This window comes from Apodemus sylvaticus, chromosome 2 (assembly GCF_947179515.1).
Source record: "Apodemus sylvaticus chromosome 2, mApoSyl1.1, whole genome shotgun sequence".
Lineage (NCBI taxonomy): Eukaryota > Metazoa > Chordata > Mammalia > Rodentia > Muridae > Apodemus > Apodemus sylvaticus.
In genome coordinates this window covers 57,628,760-57,649,999 of record NC_067473.1, presented here as the reverse complement: position 1 = coordinate 57,649,999, position 21,240 = coordinate 57,628,760, and the positions used below count along the sequence as shown (strand labels likewise).

General features: G+C 40.7%; 1 protein-coding gene across 2 annotated transcripts in view; it reads right to left on the bottom strand.

Moving 5' to 3' along the window:
* The window catches only part of Exoc4 (exocyst complex component 4), a 772,455-nt gene that overhangs the window by 397,243 nt on the left and 353,972 nt on the right, over positions 1 to 21,240 (bottom strand). For both annotated transcript variants that reach the window (XM_052173402.1, XM_052173403.1), the window contains exon 10: positions 19,964 to 20,060. In XM_052173402.1, the coding sequence (XP_052029362.1) occupies positions 19,964 to 20,060 (97 nt within the window). The remainder of the gene's footprint in view (positions 1 to 19,963; positions 20,061 to 21,240) is intronic.

Sequence of the window (21,240 nt, the reverse complement as noted above, 5' to 3'; positions counted from 1 at the left end):
TACACAATATATTTCCACAAATCCAGTCCTACAAAGGATAATAGATGGAAAATGCAAACACAAGGAGAAAAACTACAAAGTAGAAAAAGCAAGAAAGTAATTTTCTTTCAATGAACCAAAAAGAAGATAGCCACACAACCATAAAAATAACATCAAATATAACATAAGCAGGGCGGTGGTGGCCCACACCGGTAATCCCAACACTCTGGAAGGCAGAGGCAGGCAGATTTCTGAGTTCGAGGCCAGCCTGGTCTACAGAGTGAGTTCCAAGACAGCCAGGGCTATACAGAGAAACCCTGTCTCAGAAAAAAAAATATAACACGAAGCAACAGTCACTCTTCCATAATATGTCTTAACATCAATGGATTCATTTCCCCAATAAAAAGACATAAACTAACAGACTGTATATATAGATAGCATTTTGCAGCATACAGAAAATGCACCTCATTGTCATGGACAAACACTACCTCAGAGTAAAGGGCTGGAAAATAATTTTCAAAGCAAATGGTCCCAAGAAACAAGCTGGAGTATCCATTCTAATATTGAATAAAATAGACTTTCAGCCCAAAAGATATCAAAAAAGATAAGGAAGGACACCTCATCAAAGGAAAAATCTACAAAGAAGAACTCTCAGTTCTGAACATCCATGCTTCAAATGCAAGGGCATCCTCATTCATAAAGCTCAAAGCATACATTGCACCACACAATAATAGTGGGAGACTTCAAATCCCCACTCTCATTAATGGACAGACAGATCATGGAAACACAAATTAAAGAGAGACACAGTGAATCTAAAAGAAGTTATGGACCAAATGGATTTAACAGATATTTATAGAACATTTCATCCTAAATCGAAAGAATATACCTTCTTCTCAGCACCTCATGGTACTTTCTCCAAAACCGAACACAAACCAGACTTCAACAGATATAAGAAGATTGAAATAATCGCATGACTCCTATAAGATCACTACAGATTAAGGCTGGTCTTAAATGGCAACAAAAACAACAGAAAGCCCACATACTCACAGAAGCAGAACAACATTCTACTCAATGATAACTTGGTTAAGGAAGAAATAAATTAAAAAATTTAAAGACTTTAGAATTTAATGAAAATGAAGGTACAACATATCCAAACAACTTCAGCAAAGTGGCAGATATAAAGTTATCTCAAACAAATCAGTAGCCTTCCTATGCTCAAAGGATAAACAGGCTGAGAAAGAAAAGACACCCTTGACAATAGTCACAAACAGTATAATGTGTCTCTAACCAAACAAGTGAAAGATCTGTGTGACAAGAACTTCAAGTCTCTGAAGAAGGAAATTGAAGAAGACCTCGGAAGATGGAAAGATCTCCCTTGCTCGTGGATTGGCAGGATTAATATAGTAAAATTGGCCATCTTGCTGAAAGCAATCTACAGATTCAATGCAATCCCCAGCAAAATCCCAACTCAATTCTTCATAGAGTTAGAGCAATTCTCAAATTCATTTGGAATAACAAAAATCCAAGGATAGAAAAAATAATTCTCAACAATAAAAGAACTTCTTGGAAAATCACTATCACTGACCTCAAGCTGTACTACAAATCATTTGTGATAAAAAAAAAAAAAAAACCTTCATGGTATTGGTACAGTGACAGGCAGGTAGATCAATGGAATAGAACTGAAGATCAAGAAATGAACCTACATACCTATGGTCATTTGATCTTTGACAAAGGAGCTAAAACCATCCAGTGGGGGAGAGGGGGGAATATAGCCTTTCGGAAAAAAAATGGTGCTTGTTCAAATGGCAGTTAGCATGCACAAAAATGCAATCTTTCCCTGTACAAAGTACAAGTGAATCAAGGACCTCCACATAAAACCAGGTACACTGAATCTTGTAGAAGTGAAAATTGGGAAAGTCTCAAACACATAGGCACAGGGAAAAGTTTCTTAACAGAGCAGCAATGGCTTATGCTCTAAGATCAAGAACTGACAAATGGGACCTCACAAAATTGTAAAGCTTCTGTAAGGCAAATGATACTGTGAATAGGACAAAATAGCAGCCAACAGATTGGGAAAAGATATTTACCAATATTACATCCGTTAGATGGCAAATATCCAATATATATATAAAGAACCGATGAAATTAGACTCCAGAGAACCAAATAACCCTATTAAAAATTGGGGAACAGAGCTAAATAGAGAATTCTCAACTGAGGATTTTCGAAGGGCTAAGAAACACCTAAAGAAACATTCAATATTTAGTCATCAGGGAAATGCAAATCAAAACAACCCTGAGTTCCACCTCACACCAGTCAGAATGGCTAATATCAAAACCTCAGGTGACAGCAGATGCTGTTGAGGATATGGAGAAAGAGGAACACTCCTCCATTGCTGGTGGCACTGCAAGCTGGTACAAACATTCTGGAAATCAGTCTGGTGGTTCCTTCAAAAACTGGACATAGTACTACCTGAGAACCCAGCTATACCACTCCTGGGCATATACCCAGAAGATGCTTGCTGATGGAAGCCTGATAAGACTCAGAGGTTCTGCCAGAGGCTGACAAATACAGAGGTGGAAGCTTGCAGCCAACTGTTGGATTGAGCTTGGAGGGGGTGAGGGGGGTATGGTGGGGTGAGGGGTGGGGTCTATGATGGAGGAGTTGGAGAAGGGACTGAAGAAGCTGAGGGGGTTTTTGAGCACCATGAAGGGAGCAACAGTGTTAACATTCAGACCCCCCCAGAGCACCTGGGATCTGGACCACCAACCATAGAGCACATATGGAGGGACCCATGACAGTGCCCACATATGAGGCAGAGGATGGCCTTGTTGGATATCAGTGGGAAGATAGGCCCTTGGGCCTGAGGGTGTTCGATGTCCTCAGTGTAGGGGAATGCTAGGGCAGGAAGACAAGAGTGGGTGGGTTAGGGGAGCACTGTCATAGAGGCAGGGAGAAGGGAAGATGGGAAAGGGGAAATCATTTGAAATGTGAATAAAAAAAATCCAATAGAAAGAAAAGAAGGAAGGAAGGAAGGAAGGAAGGAAGGAAGGAAGGAAGGAAGGAAGGAAGGAAGGAAGGAAGGAAGGAAGAAAAGAAAAGAAAAGAAAAGAAAAGAAAAGAAAAGAAAAGAAAAGAAAAGAAAAGAAAAGAAAAGAAAAGAAAAGAAAAGAAAAGAAAAGAAAAGAAAAGAAAAGAAAGAAATTGTTTTTTAAAATCAATCAAAGCTGACTGGTGTCTAGCCTTCAAAACTGTCACCAATACCATGCTTGTACTGAAATTGGGTCTCATTACACACAATTTTCATACTGCATCTAAATATTATATTATGTTAACTAAACCTTGTAATGTGCTTAGACATAATATGTAAACTCCTAGTATTTGATATTATAAATATCTTATTGATAAGTTTATAGTTATTCATGTAATAGAAATCATGGCCTTGAAAATAAGCTTCTCCCTTTGTCCTTGTTAATTCTAAACATGTGTTAATTGCAATGATAAAAATATAGGAATGTATATGAAAGATAAACAGGGATGTGGCTCAGTGTAGTCATCTTGCCCAACATGTGTAAGGTCCTAGTGTTTGGTCCCTACAATCAAAAAGAAAAGAGAATTAGGAGGAGAGGAGAAAGAATAACAGAAAATATAGGTTATCATCCCATAGTTATTATCAAGTGTAAATGGTATTTGTGAATCATGAATTTGAAAGGTATTTCACACCTTTTAAAGTTATATATTTAAGCAAAATTTGATCTGCTGTACATTCTGACCTTTAATTGTTATTTAATATATGTTAAATGCATAGTTTTATGCTGATAGAAATATAACTGTGTACTTGTGATGATTAATACTGATGGCCAACTAACAGAACAGAGACTGACATAGGAGACAAGACTCAAGACACTTCTGGGAGATATTATCTAGATTAGATCATCCTCTGGGCATATGTGTAATGAACTTTCAAGTTCAGTTTCAGTGGAAAATTGAAGATCTTACTGAGGGTTTATATATTGAACAACAACAATGGCAGAAACAATAAAGTTGGGGTCCTATACTGCTTACAAAGGAAGAAGTGATCTAAATTCTAGCATCTATTTCCCTTCCAACTGTCTCAAACTCCTGCTACCAGGACCACCCTACCATGAGGGACTGTACTCTCTGTCTGTTATTTAAGTAGACATTCCCACTACCAGTAGAAATATTAGAATTTGAGATTGTACTTCTCATTAGGAGAAAGTGGGTACATGTATAACTTCTGGTGATATTGAAAAGAAGGCAGAATATTGATGAAAATCGAGTTGTGTTATATACAGATATGAAGTTGGAAGTCTGGCAGAAGGGGAATCAGCATAGAACCTGTATGAAAATAGTTTAAGCCAGAGGAGCTACTGACATGCAGATGATATAAAGATTAATGTGATACTGAATTTTACTATGGCAGAATGGAAATCATTCTGAAAACAAAATGTTTGAGGGCAAAACAGAGATTATGACAAAGAAACAAAACCAGCAATTGAGTTGATAAGCATCTGAAGGAAGAAGAATGAAAATTTAAAGGCCAAAGTTATCAAAGGGATTTTGTAGTATGTGGGAACCCTAATATCAAAGTCAGCAAAGTCGGAATAACCAAATGAAAAAGAGAGAATGGAAGGGGTAGGGAAAGAACAGAGGAAAGGAGTTAAAGAGGAAGAGAAGAGCTCTGAGGGAACAGGGAGAGCAAAATCTTCCAATGAACAGAGACAATGCCTACACCTAAAGGAATGTTATTAAAGGAAGAAATTGTATTTTCTCCAGGCATGCCTATATTATTTTGATTCTAGATTACATTATCAATTTATATTTCTAAATCAGATGCAAATGGGCCTACAGCTGGACATGAACATTCTCATTGATGCTGAGTCGACATACTTTGGCTATTACAGTCCAAAAGACAAATGTGTGTTCAGAATACATAAAAAGCAGCGCAAAAACTATGTAAATTCTTGCCCTGAAAAGTTTACTGCTGACTTATATGGAAGCTATCAGTAATGTTAGTGGATAGAAATGGAATTGGTAAATAGTAACGTGGAAAGGGGATACCATTTGAAATGTAAATAAAGTAAATATCTAATAAAAAAAATCTCAGCAGCACAGTGGTGATTTTAGTGCAGTGAGCTGTAGGTTCTCTATCTCAGGACTCACTGCAAGAGGAAAGTCACGTGAATATGTTGGTATGAAAAAATAGATGAGAAAAACAGCAAAGTAAAAGAGAAGGAGAGAATAAGTGAAGACATGAGTAAGACTAACTCGTTGTAGGGAAGACAGGGTGACTTCTTGCACCACTGCAGTTCTCAACATGGCCTGAGTGGTCCTCTTACTCCACTGTGATAAAGAAGACTTAGAAGTTCTTATCCTGCCACTGGCAATCAGTACTGCTAATAGGTTTTACTTAAATAACAACAAACAACAAAAACACAACAATGTAGGAACAGAAACACACCACTCTAGACCTGGGACACAGCACCGTGTGTCAGAGTGACAGTTACAGAACCAAAGGCTATGCACCTGCCACTTGAGCATCTGGCTAACTCCAGTCGCAGCCAGCTGCGGGCTATGCATCTCCAGGGTGGACACTGCTTTCAAGGCGAGCATTCTACTTTTACAAGTCCCACTGCATAAGGCACATTTATACAATTTAATCAAATATGTAGTTCTTCACAAATCTTTCCAGTTTTCGTAAGTGTCTGTTTATATTTTATAGGATTGTCAGGACTTTTCAAGTAAATGGACTACCAAATTCTTCTTTCAAACTAGATGAAAGGCACACATTCACACAAGTATAAGGACAACGACTGCCTGATTGACTTCCATTTTCACTCAGGCTTTGTGACATGTGTAACATGTATTACAAAACATAGTTTGAAAAGACAAAGGTTAAAAGAAAAGCTTAGAAAAAAATTCCATTTTTACACTTATAAAGTTGAAAGCATGCACTCACATGTGAATTTTAGAAGCTACATAAACCACTGCACAGTGCACCTCAGAGTGCAGTCTGAAAATGATTATTCATAATTGAAAAAAATTGTTATCTATCTTTAAAAATATACAACAATGGCCACATGGCCTCCCATGTATGAACGGCAGATGGCTCACAACGTCATCTGGTGGACTTTCTAATACATACTTTATAAGTATTTTTTGAAGAACACTATATCAGAAATCACAGAACCTTTCAACATATCCACCTAAGCTTTAGGTCATTAAGAAGAAGCATGTATCAGCATAAAGATACCACATACCCTGAATAATCAGAACAACACATTTCCAAATATCACTGCACACATCAAACTGCCATCATGGAAATAACATTTCTACATTTCTCTAAGATAAATACATTGGCAAAAAATATAGAATAATTATTGAAATTATTGACATTCATGTTTATTCTTAATATTCAAACTACATCTTTGTTTTAAAGCAAACCATATGAACACACAAATACCTACCTATCCAATATTAAGAAACTATGAAGGAGTTATTACACACTTTATGATGGTAAGGGGAAAATTCAACAGAAGTTAACTAATAAAGATTTTAAAGCAAGCTTTGTATAGAAAGGCTTTGTAATCTTGGATATATTTCCAAAACAGACCCTTTGTGTTAGACTAGGTTTAGCCTAACACGCAATTTGACAATGAATTAATTCTTCTGTGGTTATTCACTAAATTTAGAAAGATTAGAAACCAAATCCTACTACAAAAAACAAAATCAAAGCATGACTCTATAATGAAGTCTGCCAGTTCATTCATAGTTTCAATAAAAAAGTGTACCCTTCCCCCCCTGCAACTAGTTGGCTAGCGGGCACCCAACTCTTCCGATGGCTACCTCCGGCCTTTGTTCTACAAACAAAGGGACTCCACACCTCGGCTATCGACACCGCCCCCAGGCCGGCGTTCACCTGAGCTTCCAGGCAGAAGGCAGACGACCCGCTGAGACCTGGAGCCAGAAGATTCACAGCACCGCCTTTGAAGCTACCGACTTCTGGGGGGTTGGCCGATCCCCCAAATGTCTATAAAACCTGTCTTCAATTTATTAAAAGCAGTCTTGACCAGGATCCTAGGCTTGACTCAAATCCCTTGTCTGTGTCCCTGTTCCCCAAGATTCTTTCAACAGGTAACCTGGTTCACATGTAGCCGCTGGCGGTTACATACTGGCGCCTGAACGTGGAAGACCTGGCACGAGAGAATTCCTGAGGTGGCCCTATCCAGCGAAGCTTCGCAGAAAAAAGGTGAAAATTAATGGTATCTGCACGGTAAGCAACATAGAAGTTAAAACTAGCGCTAGTGAATTCGTGTCTATCGTTGTGAGTGCAAGGCAGAGATACAGTTTTTCAAGCATATTGTGTGCACCCGACACAGGAGTTGCTTGGGTTAAAAGGATAGGAAAAAATGGGACAGGAAAGTTCGCGCGAGATCTGCGCACGCAACATTCAAGAGTTGCTTCAGGCAAAAGGGATTGGGTTTGAAGAGGAAAGATTAGAAGATTTCTTGGACCAGATATATTCCTGTTGTCCTTGGTTCCGAGAAAAACGAACGTTAAATGAGAGAACTTGGCTGAGAATTGGTAATTCGCTAAAGGCAGCCAAGGCAGACAATATCACCCTCTGCCTTTGGACTCTGATTAAGGACATCATAGATGAAGGGAGTTTGGAAGAATTAGGTGTTATTCATGAAAGTGAGGATTTTCAGGTAAAAGGCCATGTGGAGAGGATCCCTGTTATAGAAAATTCTCCACAACCTGAGTCTCGTAAACAAAGAGACAGTTCTGATGAGTCTGTGGTTAGGAAAAAAAATAGCTCATCCCGAGAAAGGAGCAATTGAAGTTCATGGAGAAACTTGGCCCTCTGTAGCGCCATCCGCGCCGCCTGTGACCTTGATGGCAGAGGCCGAAATCCAGAAGGATATGCAATTACAAAAGTTAGAGTTTGAAATTAAATTGCAGAAATTGACTAATGAGTTACAGGAGCTAAAAAGGGTCTCTAATACTAGAGAGAACAATAACTCGGAGACCCGCCAGTCGCCATTAGAAAGAGTTATAAACCAGGCCCGCGGAGAGGGGCAGGATACGTCAGAAATCTTAGCTTTTCCAGTCCTTGAGATAGAAGACCAGGACAATGTGGTCAGACAATATCAGACCTTGGAATTTAAGGTGATAAAAGAGTTAAAGCTAGCCGTAGCCCAGTACGGCCCGACAGCTCCCTTTACACAGGCGTTGTTGGATACTGTGATTGAGTCGAATCTAACTCCACAGGATTGGAAAACGCTGTGTAAAGCTACGTTGTCGGGGGGAGATTTCTTGCTCTGGAGTTCTGAATGGCGTGAGGCTTGCAAAAGAACCGCTGCCACTAACACTCAAGCAGGCCATCCAGAATGGAATGCGGAGATGTTGTTGGGGGAAGGCCTATTTGAAGGAAATAATAACCAGATTGGGTTTCCCATCGCAGTGTATGCGCAGATTGCGGTGGCCGCCCGCCGTGCTTGGACTCTGTTACCAGCTAAGGGAGATATTAGTGGAAATCTAACAGCTGTGAAACAGGCTCCCGACGAACTCTTTCAGGATTTCGTAGACAGATTGCTGAAAACGGCTAATAGAATTTTTGGAAACTCTCAGGCAGAGAATCCGCTGGTTACGCAACTAGCCTATGAGAATGCTAATGCGGCCTGCCGAGAGGCCATTAGACCCCAGAGAGGAAAGACAGACCTAGCCGGTTACATTCGCCTTTGTTCTGAGATCGGTCCTTCCTATAATCAGGGTTTAGCTATAGCTGCAGCGCTGCAGGGAACAACTATTCAAGGAATTCTGTCACAAAGACGAGGAAATAGGAGATGTTTTAAATGTGGTAGTCTGGGTCATTTTAAGAGTGATTGTCCTGATAATAAGCCCAGTATAAACGGGCAATCAGGTGGTCCACCAGGAACGTGCCATAAGTGTAGAAAAGGAAATCAATGGGTTAAGAGAGACAAGTCAAAAAATAACTTCCAAGGTAGACCCGTGTCGGGAAACGGGGGGAGGGGCCAGCCCCAGGCCCCGATGCATCAGACTGTCTGTGGGGCACAGCTACTGCCGAGCCAAGGAAATCCATCCTTGACCTCACCAGAGCTACACCAGGAAGTGCAGGGCTGGACCTCTGTTGCATCTGCAATGCCGTACTAACTCCAGAGATGGGAGTTCAGGTTTTGCCCACGGGAGTTTTTGGGCCATTACCTGAAGGTACTTGGGGATTGTTGTTAGGACGAAGCAGTTCTACTGTGAAGGGACTACAGATTTATCCAGGAGTCATAGACAGTGATTATGAGGGAGAAATTAAAATTATGGCTGCTTCCTCTCGTGGTGTCATAAGTATTCCAGCTAATCAAAGAATTGCCCAGTTAGTCTTGGTGCCCTTACATGCACTGCCTTCCAAATTCATTAAAGATAAGAGAGGGGAGGAGGGCTTTGGCTCCTCCGGAGTGTTCTGGGTTCAGTCTATTACTAATAAAAGACCTAACCTTAAATTGACTATTGAAGGAAAGAGTTTTGAAGGATTAATAGATACGGGAGCTGATGTTACAATTATTAAGGGACAGGACTGGCCGTCTAATTGGCCTTTGACAGAGACCCTAACGCATCTGCAAGGAATCGGTTATGCAAATAATCCGAAACAGAGCGCTAGACTTCTAACTTGGAAAGATGCAGATGGAAATTCAGGACAAATTCGGCCTTTCGTGATGCAGAAGTTGCCTACCACGCTCTGGGGCAGAGACCTGTTATCTCAGATGAATTTAATTCTGTGTAATCCTAATGAAATTGCCTCTAAGCAAAAGACAGTGTCGGAGGAATCCGAGCCTACTCGGGGGCTTGGATATGAAGGACAAGGCACTAGTAGGTTTAAAAACCCCCAGGCAAACCCTAACTCTAGAAGTCTGGGGCATTTTCAGTAATGGCCACTATCTCTCCTGCACCCCACGCCGATAAAATTCAATGGCTTAGCGACATTCCAGTGTGGGTTGATCAGTGGCCTTTAACTAAAGAGAAATTGGAGGCTGCCTCGCTTTTGGTGCAGGAACAGTTAGAGGCAGGACATCTTATAGAGTCATTATCTCCATGGAACACGCCGATATTCGTAATTAAAAAGAAGTCCGGCAAATGGAGATTGTTACAGGATTTAAGAAATGTAAATGAAACAATGTTGCCCATGGGAACCTTACAAACAGGTCTTCCATCTCCTGTGGCTATTCCAAAAGGGTTTCATAAAATAGTCATAGATTTAAAAGATTGTTTCTTTACCATTCCTTTGCACCCTGAAGACTGCAAAAGGTTTGCGTTCAGTGTTCCTTCTATTAACTTTGCAGAGCCTATGAAAAGGTTTGAATGGACCGTGCTTCCCCAGGGCATGGCAAACAGCCCCGCCTTGTGCCAGAAATTCGTAGCACAGGCCATTCAACCTGTGAGACAGAAATGGCCAGATATTTACTTTATCCATTTCACAGATGATTTTCTAATTGCAGGAAAAAATCCTCAGACCTTGCTTTTATGTTTTAGAGATTTGCAGCAAGCCCTGGTCGCTAAAGGGCTGCAGCTAGCTCCAGAGAAGATTCAGATTCAGGAGCCATATAACTATCTAGGTTTTAAACTTACGGACCAGTCAATTTTTTCCCAGAAGATAATTATCCGCAGGGACAATTTGAAAACTTTAAATGATTTTCAGAAATTATTGGGTGACATTAATTGGCTTCGGCCGTATTTAAAACTTACCACAGGGGAATTACAACCTTTATTTGATATTCTTAAAGGAAATGCTGATCCGACTTCCCCTAGGGTATTAACTTCAGAAGGACTTTTTGCCTTACAGACAGTGGAGAAAGCTATTGAGAACCAATTTATTACCTATATAGATTATTCCTTACCTCTGCATCTGCTAATTTTTAATACTACTCATTCGCCTACAGGATTATTATGGCAAAAGGCTCCTCTGATGTGGATTCATTTGAGGGTGTCTTCTAGGCGTAATATCTTGCCATATTTTGAAGCAGTGGCCCAAGTAATTATGCTTGGTAGAAAGCAGGCATTGACTTATTTCGGTAAGGAACCGGACTTTATTATACAACCTTACAGTGTAAATCAGGATGAATGGCTAAAACAGCATAGCACAGATTGGCTGCTGGCTCAGATTGGTTTTAAAGGGTGTATAGACAATCATTATCCTCAAGACAAGTTAATAAAGTTTTTAAATATGCATGAGGTCGTATTTCCAAAAATGACATCTCTACAGCCGCTGCAGAATGCACTCCTAGTGTTCACAGATGGTTCATCAAAAGGAAAAGCCGGATATCGTGTTAACAATCAACAGGTGGTCGTAGAAACGCCTGGGTTATCTGCTCAGTTATCAGAGCTTACAGCAGTGCTGTGTGTTTTTCAAACTGTAAATAGTACGTTTAATCTCTTTACTGACAGTGCTTATGTTGCATTTTCGATACCGCAACTAGAAACCTGTGGCATGTTTAATTTTAATACGCCAGCTGGATCCTTGTTTTCACAATTGCAAGGTATCATTCTTGCTAGAAAAAATCCTTTTTATATAGGACATATTAGATCTCACTCGGGTCTCCCTGGACCTCTGGCTCAGGGCAATGAATGCATTGACAAAGCACTAATTGGTCAAGTCTTGGCACTCACACCCATAGAATTGGCAAAACGTGATCATGATAAATTTCATCTTTCGAGTCATACGTTGAGACTCCGCCATAAGATCACAAAAGAACAAGCTAGAATGATCGTAAAGCAATGCCCTAATTGTCTCACTTTAGCACCAGTGCCCCATTTAGGGGTTAATCCACGTGGCCTGGTGCCCAATCAAATTTGGCAAATGGATGTAACTCACTATGCGGAGTTTGGGAAATTAAAATTTATACATGTTTGCATTGATACGTGCTCAGGACTTATTTTTGCTTCCCTGCATACCGGAGAAGCCTCTAGAAATGTAATTGATCATTGTTTACAAGCCTTTAATACCATGGGAGTACCCAAGGTCATTAAGACAGACAATGGACCAGCCTACACTGGTAAGAACTTTATCTCATTTTGTAAAGAATTTAATATAAAACTTAAAACTGGAATTCCTTATAATCCAATGGGGCAAGGAATAGTGGAGCGCGCCCATCGCACGCTTAAAAATTGGCTTATTAAAACTAAGAAGGGAAATTTATATCCCCCTCGGTCCCCAAAGTCACATCTTGCCTTTGTTTTATTCGTTTTAAATTTTCTCCAAACGGATGCGGAAGGCCAGTCTGCCGCTGACAGGCATTGGCATCCGGCTACTTCCAATTCCTACGCCATGGTTAAGTGGCGGGATCCTTTAAATAATTCTTGGAAAGGCCCAGACCCCGTTTTGATATGGGGAAGAGGCGCGGTATGCGTTTTTTCACAAGAACAGGACGAGGCGCGTTGGTTGCCAGAAAGATTGGTAAGACAAGTGGATTCGACCCCAAAAACGGTTGGTAAGTATATTTAGGTCAGAAGGCTGTTTTCCAAGCCGCCCCACTCATTTGGGGAGATATAGTTCCTTTGTCTCCTTGCAAATTAAGTTGCAAGCCAGGCCTTTTGCCTGAGTGGATTCCACCCCCAAACTGTAGGTAAGTATAATTAATTCAAAGGCTGTTTTTCAAGCCACCTCCCAGTTGCTTGGGGAGGCATAGTTCCTTTGTGTTCATGCAAACTAAGTTGCCGGCCAGGGCTCTTCCCTGAGGCCACTGAATTTCAATTAAACCAAAAACCGGTTTGACCTCCCAAGACTAACCAGACAGGTTCTCTTAATCTCCTTTTATATTTGAAGCAGATAACACTCAGAAGACGAAATTCCTTCAGCAATGGCCCTAGGTGGAAGATGGGTTGCCTTTTCAGCTAGCCAACGCTTAGCCGCAGAGAATTTACTCTGCCAGTGGAAGTCCTCGGAGATGAGGCTGCTTGATACTCGGAATCATGCGTGTTTGTTGTCACAACAAACATGGGCATCAGTTGAGGTGCGAGGCGAGGCACTGCAAGGGAAAGGGAAAAAATTCCTGGCTCCGAGTTTCCCTGAAAAGCACGCCCAGCTGCATGGGGGTTTGACATCGTAAGACCGTCCTGAAAAAGGCGGCCTAGCCCCCCCCCTGAAAAAAGATGTCGGTAACACTTAAGGGGGCTGTGGCCAATGCTTTCACTCACTGATGAATGCCCGTCATCCATTGGATGAACTTAATCATTTCCACTGAGTGGTTTTAAATTTAATAATTAAGGGGGAATTGTACCCTTCCCCCCCTGCAACTAGTTGGCTAGCGGGCACCCAACTCTTCCGATGGCTACCTCCGGCCTTTGTTCTACAAACAAAGGGACTCCACACCTCGGCTATCGACACCGCCCCCAGGCCGGCGTTCACCTGAGCTTCCAGGCAGAAGGCAGACGACCCGCTGAGACCTGGAGCCAGAAGATTCACAGCACCGCCTTTGAAGCTACCGACTTCTGGGGGGTTGGCCGATCCCCCAAATGTCTATAAAACCTGTCTTCAATTTATTAAAAGCAGTCTTGACCAGGATCCTAGGCTTGACTCAAATCCCTTGTCTGTGTCCCTGTTCCCCAAGATTCTTTCAACAGGTAACCTGGTTCACATGTAGCCGCTGGCGGTTACAAAAAAGAAGAATTTATAAGTATTTTTTGAAGTATGCTATATCAGAAGTCACAGGTGGGATGAACACTTCAGGGTATCCTGATTTTTACTACATAGCATTTGCAAAATAGCACTAGAGAATACCATCAAATTACACATTCTACTTCTAGATACATCATTGAGAGGAAGCACATACCATTTTTGTTACAGTAAACTATGCTAATCTATACATACCATATACACTCAGCTATACTGACCTAGTCCTTAACAAGAGCTCTTTAGTACTTCAAGTCCAGTAAAAGTCCTAATATAATAATGTTCCTTGAATGCCAGTATTATTAGGCTTTCTGTATACTTTGCAAGACTTTGGAAATCACAAATGTAGTTCAAGAGTGTGTGTGTGTGTGTGTGTGTGTGTGTGGTGTACTTGTGTTTCTCTGTGTAACCCTGTCTGTCTAGGTCTCAAACTCAATGTATCAATCTGTCTCCTCAGTGCTGGAATTACAGACATGTGCCACTGGCCTGGCCCTAAATTTCTGTTGTAAGTCTCTATATAATGCCCTCCTTACTCAAGCAAAAGGAAGTCATTTCCATTCGAACCACGTTGAGCACAAGTTCCCACTTCGCATCCTCCATCCGAGAAGGTTGGGAGCACACCCTGGCCCACCAAGCCCACTGTGGTTCCTGGACAGGCACCTCTCCCCTTTCACCTGCAGTCCTTCGGCCAGGGCTTCTTGCCTCAAATATGCAGGCCCAATTAAAAGACATGCTCTCACAAAGACCTTCCTGACTGAGATTCTCTAACCAGCAAAAGAATTAAGACTCTGTAAAATTCATTTGACACTTTACTTTTTAATTTTAAACATCTAAGGCCCTTGGGATTCTGAAATATGAAGGAATTTCCCAGTCACAGAGTCATAAACATTAAAGTACAGAAGTCAACATGTGGACTCATCAACTCTTTGCTAGTATACAATGAAAATTAAAATGCGCAGTAAAAAATTTTGTCTCTATATGGTTTTCTTATTTAGGTCAATAGGCAGAAAAACAGATGAGATGACCTCTTCTCAGTGTAAGCTGTCAGTGGGGTCGAACTGCTCACAACATTTCAGTAGGCTGAGAGGAATGCAAACAAGAAGATTCTATACCTAATCTTTTTACGATAAAAGACTGACCAAAAGTAAACAGTAAAGAAAATAAAAATAAACACAAAAGGGCCAGGGGAGTTAAATGGGGTGAATGAGTGGGAGCCAGTACATTTGCCTCCGATTTCCAAGAGATGAGGCCACCATGGTTATGAGGACTGTGAAAATGAGATTATGGGGTTACCCCGAAGGGAATGGCATGTGGAATAATTGCATGAGAGGGAAGAGTAAATGGCTTTTGGGAATCTATCAAACAGAATGATGGAAATCAACTCTGTGATGTTTGCAGAAGGGCAGTTCAGTTTCGGGCAGTTCAGTTTCCAGTACAGAACCTTCTAGGCACTAATGAAGGCACTGCCAGATAAACAGAGGTTTCCAAAGCACTGTCTCCATAAATGAAGTATACAAGCCATATGCAGCATTTCAGGACGACAGAGTACCAGGGATGTTAGAGAGTGGGAGCAGTGAAGGAAAATGTGCCTCCCTTCCAGTGAAAGTCACAAGGAAGCTCATGCAGTCTATTAGCACAAATATTAGCTGTTACTAATTAATTCATGATAAATGCCATTGTGAAGAAAGGTACTTCTGAACCTCATAATCATGATTTAAGACATAAACAAAAACAACTGCAATAATAAATTAGGAAAAATTGGGGATGAGTCAGGAATAGAATCATTTCATTGGTTTCCCAAGTAGAAAACCTTTCCAGAACAGCGGGAGGAAGACGGTGACTAATAGGTAATAGAATATGTCATTATAAGAATTGTCAAAGTGGCTCATTCACAACCTTCCATATTTATCTTCCCTGACAAGTATAAAAGGTTCCACTGATTCATGTCCTTCTCAATAGCTGCTGCATCCAGACCTGTTAACTTCTACCTCCTGGCAAATTCCCCAGCAAGCACCTCAGAGACAAGATGCTGTCTGGGGCTGGAGAGATGGTTCAGTGGTTAAGAGAACTGATTGCTCCTCCGGAGGTCCTGAGTTCAAATCCCAGCAACCACACAGTGGCTCAAAACCATCCTTAATGAGATCTGATGCCCTTTTCTGGTGTGTCTGAAGACAGCTACAGTGCACCTACATATAGCAATAAATAAATCTTGGGGCCAGAACAAGCAGGGCCGGAGCAAGCAGAGGTCCTAATTCCCTGCAACCACATGATGGCTCACAACCATCTGTACAGCTACAGTGTATTCATATACATAAAATAAATAAATCTTTTTTTTAAAAAAGAGAATGTGGTCTCATCTTGTTTCCTTAAGCCTTACATAAAAGCAGAGCCCACTAAATAACTGGTGACAAAAAGTAAAAGAAAGAAGCCAGTGTACCCTATCAGAGTTTTCAATTTAAATTTCAAGTCTCCTACCCACTGATATCTTTCCATTCTTCTGTTCTGTAGGTCTCATTTGGATATATTGTCTCTCAGATAAGAACATATGGTTGAACAGTCTATTAACAAAACTATTAGTAAAGAGTTAATTCATGATAAAAATTAACGTGTAGAAATATACTCTTTACATACAGGTCAATTCTCTAATTACAAAAATTAATTTATAAACTTAAGAAAAATGGACACTTAGAAAAGGTTGGAAAATAATAAGGAAAATTAAGCAGTACTAAGGGACTTAGCCATTTGAAATCTTATAAGCCTCTTAGTAGATTTTAACTGGAACTCAATAGTGCCTGTAAGGAGCAAGGTTTAACATCATGCCACAGGCTAACATGAAACCTGCAACTATCACATGATTACAAAGAATCAATTCACCTGTTAAGCCACATAATATTCGTGTTACTTACATTAAGAGATATATAAAGAAAAGAATTAATGATGAATTATATCATGTGATCAGGTCTTGTCAACAATAGTTCACAACTCTGAATTAGAATACAGATGGAGTGGGTCAGAGAAGGGGGAGTCTGACACAGTAAAACAACTCTCAAGCAGAGCAGGGGGAGTGCTGGGCTGAAAGCTGTTAGATAGTGGAGCTCTCCCCTCACAGGCCGCCCTCCATACTCAGAAGAAATGTAAACACCAGGGATTAATTCTCAGAAGCGAATGCAAAACAGGGTGGCAAAGTTCAGAGTGAAACTAAATTTAGAACATTCCTCTTTCATAACAGTAAACGGCACGAAGTAAAAAGCAACTGTAACCGCAGAACAAATGGTAAGGTAATTAACAAAGTCATGGTATATGTGAACAATATTGTTAAATAAACAGGTTAAACATTATAATAGGTAACACTAAATATGTATCAAAAACTAAATATTCTCTTATTCTTCTTAATCCTGTGATTCTTAAGTGAATTTACTTCCAGCAAGAGTTTTAGAAAGTTAATATATCAACCTGAGCAGTTGACCTAATATCTTGGGAAATCACAAATATCAGTGTAAGTGGGAACAATAACTTTTCAAAACCACATGCACTGGCTTTCCACTGAAGACACACAAAGATACTGTAGAGTGGAAAAGGTGAGTGGCTCACTTATGTAACAACATCTATACTTGACTCTTGTCTTAGGCAGGGTTTCTATTCCTGCACAAACATCACGACCAAGAAGCAAGTTGGGGAGGAAAGGGTTTATTCAGCTCACACCTTCCACACTGCTGTTCATCACCAAAGGAAGTCAGAACTGGAACTCAAGCAGGTCAGGAAGCAGGAGCTGATGCAGAGGCCATGGAGGGATGTTACTTACTGGCTTGATTCCCCCTGGCTTGCTCAGGTTGCTCTCTTTTAGAACCCAAGACTACCAGCACAGAGATGGCACCACCCACAAGGGGCCCTCCCCCCTTGATCACATGATTGATAAAACTGCCCTCAGCTGGATCTCCTGGAGGCATTTCCTCACCTGATGCTCCTTTCTCTGTGATAACTCCAGCCTGTGTCAAGTTGACACAAAACCAGCCAGTACAACTCTCTTGCAGCTAGATGTGGCCATGTTACAGGGAAAGCAGGGACAGAAGGAAAGAGTAAAAGAAAGATGGGAGAGGCACAGCGAGGGGTGGAAGAAGGAAGGGATGCATTGCAACGTCTAGAAATCCTCCTTGAAAACCAAGGGACATATTTGTTCTTCATCTATCCTATCACTGGGATGTGATGGCTAGAGTTTCAGTTTGCTTCTGCATGGTGAAGATCATCCTTCCAAAAACTACACCTCCTTCAGAAACAGTAAGGAGCCTCTCTCTTTGGAGGCTTTTCTATGGCAAAGAAACCTCCCATCCAATTTCTTAATTCTTCTTTGGGAAATTTCTCTCTTCTCCGGACCACTGCTCTTGGGGAGGAGGCCTTGACTCACAGCTAATCCTGGCTGACATAGTTCCTCAGGCTAATGTGATTCCTGGACATTATAATTTTCCATTCAGACTGGAGTTTGGAATATGTATCTTTCTTTTGCATAATCTATAAAATACCTTAGTTTCATAGTAAATAATAAAAAAAAGAAAGTTAATATATTATTCTGAGATACAACATTTAAAAAATTTTAAAGTTTCTATTTATTTTCATAAACTATAGCAAATATATAATGGTTAGTCACAAAGAAAAGTAATATTATATTATGTATCCAAATCCAAAGTTACTTTTATAAATTGTAGTGAAACATATAATATTAGTTTCCTTTATTAACCATTTTAAGTATACTACAAATCAATGTTGGCTAGTATATGCACATTGAGTGCATCAGTAGTTTATACAGTCATTATGGAAACCAGTGTAAAGGTCCCACAAAATTAAGAATAGAACTATTACATGATCCGGCAGTTCCGATGCTGTGATCATAGCCAAAGGCAGAGTGGAAACATCCAGGGTTCCACTCAGCTGATGACTGGATAAAAGATATGTGAGTTATATACAATGGAATAATATTAAGTCACAAAAAAATGAAATTCTGTCATCTGTGACAACATGGATCAAACTGTATGATCTCATTGTTGTGTAATCTAAAAATTCAACTCAAACGGGAAGAGTGGGATGCAGGCCAGCAGCCTGTAGGGTGAATGGGGAGCTCGGGTGGCAAGCAGGGCAATGAGAAGCCATGGTGAGAGAGGCAGGAAAGGAAAGAACAGGTACACAGCTGTGCAGCGGGAGGGCTGCGGCAATGCTGTGTTCTTCTAAAACAAGTATTTTGGAGTTTTTCCCCCTCCCCAAAAAAGATAAACGTCTAAGGTATTTGCCCTGGGATTGGGGGGCAGAGGGCGGTCAACATTATTATATGTATGAGAACACCATGTTACAACATTAATATGTATAATGCTTGTTCTTTATGTATTTTCAGAATAAATTTAATGAAATTCAGTGTTAAATATAGCATGTTAGCCTTCCATAGGTTTGAAAATCATTTTAACTCTGTCATGCACACAGATTTCTAGAAATTAACTGCAAGGCAACATTGATGACTGCTGAGCAATTGTTCTTTTAACCCTGGCAGAAAAGGACCTGTGCTTAGGACTTAGAATAATTTTTGTGGAAGAATCACGAATTTTTCTTTCCTACAATCTAGTATAATTATAAATATGTAACAGATTTTATTCTGCTCACCATCAAATCATATTCTAAGAAACAAGACCACACATCTAACTCTTCATATCATATAGGTTAATACAAATCACATCTGTTCAGGGATTTGCTGAATCTCAAGGGATAGTAACAGAGTCATCAGTGTAACTGAGTAAGACACACCATGCGTCAGTAATTTGTTTTTCTCATGAAGAACTACAGAGAAAATGCCACAGGCCTGTGGGCCATAAGTTATACTGTGACGCTTCATCTCGGTTGGCAGTACAGAGGCAGAATAAGGCCACCAATGGACATGGGAGCCAGACTGTGGTCAACAAATGTGTACTTATGAACACAGACAGCAGGCTAGATGCTCCAAGTGGCCCGGGCTTGCAAACCACTGAGATACGAGAAAGAAGCAGAGGAAAGGACAGGATGGGCAGGACTAGAGAATAAAGTAAAGAAAATCCAATGAAAGTGTCTGTGAGCTCTTCCAAGAACAAGAGCTATAGGGCTCACATTATCTGGTCTATTGACTAACTTTCATTATGAAACCTTACAAAATGAAACAAGTTTCATTGTCTTAATGACTTGACTGAATGCTGGCTGAACTATTGGCACCCAGAACATCAGCATAAATAATGGGAATATTGATCACAGATAAGTACATCATAGGAGATGACTTACCTCAGTAATGGATGGAATATGACAGTAATATTTCTGGCTCCAGGTTTGCAAACAAATTTTGTTCCTCCACCTTCAATTAAGTTGTCATCAGGACCTCCTTCCAAGAAAAATGGAAACTGAGATTTAGCTAATTAGACATTTTATGAATAAGCAAACAAAGCTTATCTGTGTGAATATTGCATAATCACAAGGGCTGCCTCAAAATTGCCACAGCGTTGACAGTTATTGCAAAGGACACCATCCAGCCTATCTCGTCAACAATGTATGGCAAAGATGAAAACGAAAAGTCCAAGAAGAGTAAGTGGCTCAAGGTTATAGCAAAGTTGAGGCTAAAACTTTTCTTTTACTCAGTGTCTTCTTTGGAGAGGAGGGACACAGAGAAGGAAGAAGTTATATTTAAAGAATCCCAGATTATAAAACGAATATAAATCCTATTTGCTGTACTGTTACCAAGACAAAAAAAAAAAAAAAAAAAAAACCCTACTGGCTGAAAGACACTACTATTTTATGTAACACTGGGAGATAGAATCCTGGTTATCAGAGTCTGAAGTAAAGGCCACCCAGTGAGTGCCCTACCTGGGGATTCATCCTATAAATAGTCAGCAAACCCCCGACACTATGATGAGAAGCATGTACCAGAAGGAGCATGCCATGGCTGTCTCCAGAGGGGCCCTGCCAGAGTCTTACAAATTCCGAAGCAGAAACTAGCAACCAAGCTTGGACTGAGCTTGGGGTCCCAACGGAGGATCTGGAGGGTTGTCTGGAGGAGCTGAAGGGGTATATAGCCCCATGGGAAAAACAATGACTTTGGACACCCAGACACCCTAAGACTCCCAGGGACTGAATCAACAACCAAGGGGTATACATGGTTCCAGCCAAAAATGTGGCAGAGGAACGCCTTTTTGGACATCAGTGGGAGGAGTGGTCTTTGGTCAGGTAAAGGCTCAATAGAGGCCACAACAAAGGGAAAAAGATGAGGGGGGAAGCTAGGGGGGAGGTGAGACTGTGTTGGGTAGAGGGGCATATACATGGAGGCAGGGGAGGGAGGAGGGGTAGGGAATCGTTGGGGAGGGGGACTTTTGGGAGGGGGAAATTGAGAAAGGTTTTACCATTGGCAATGTAAATGAAGAAGATACTCAAAAAAAAAAAAAAAAAAAAAAAAAAACCAAAAACCAAAAACCAAAAACCAAAAAAACATACAATTTGGGGGCTGGAGACACGGCTCAGTGGTTAAGAGTACTGGCTGCTCGTCCAGAGGTCCTGAGTTCAATTCCCAG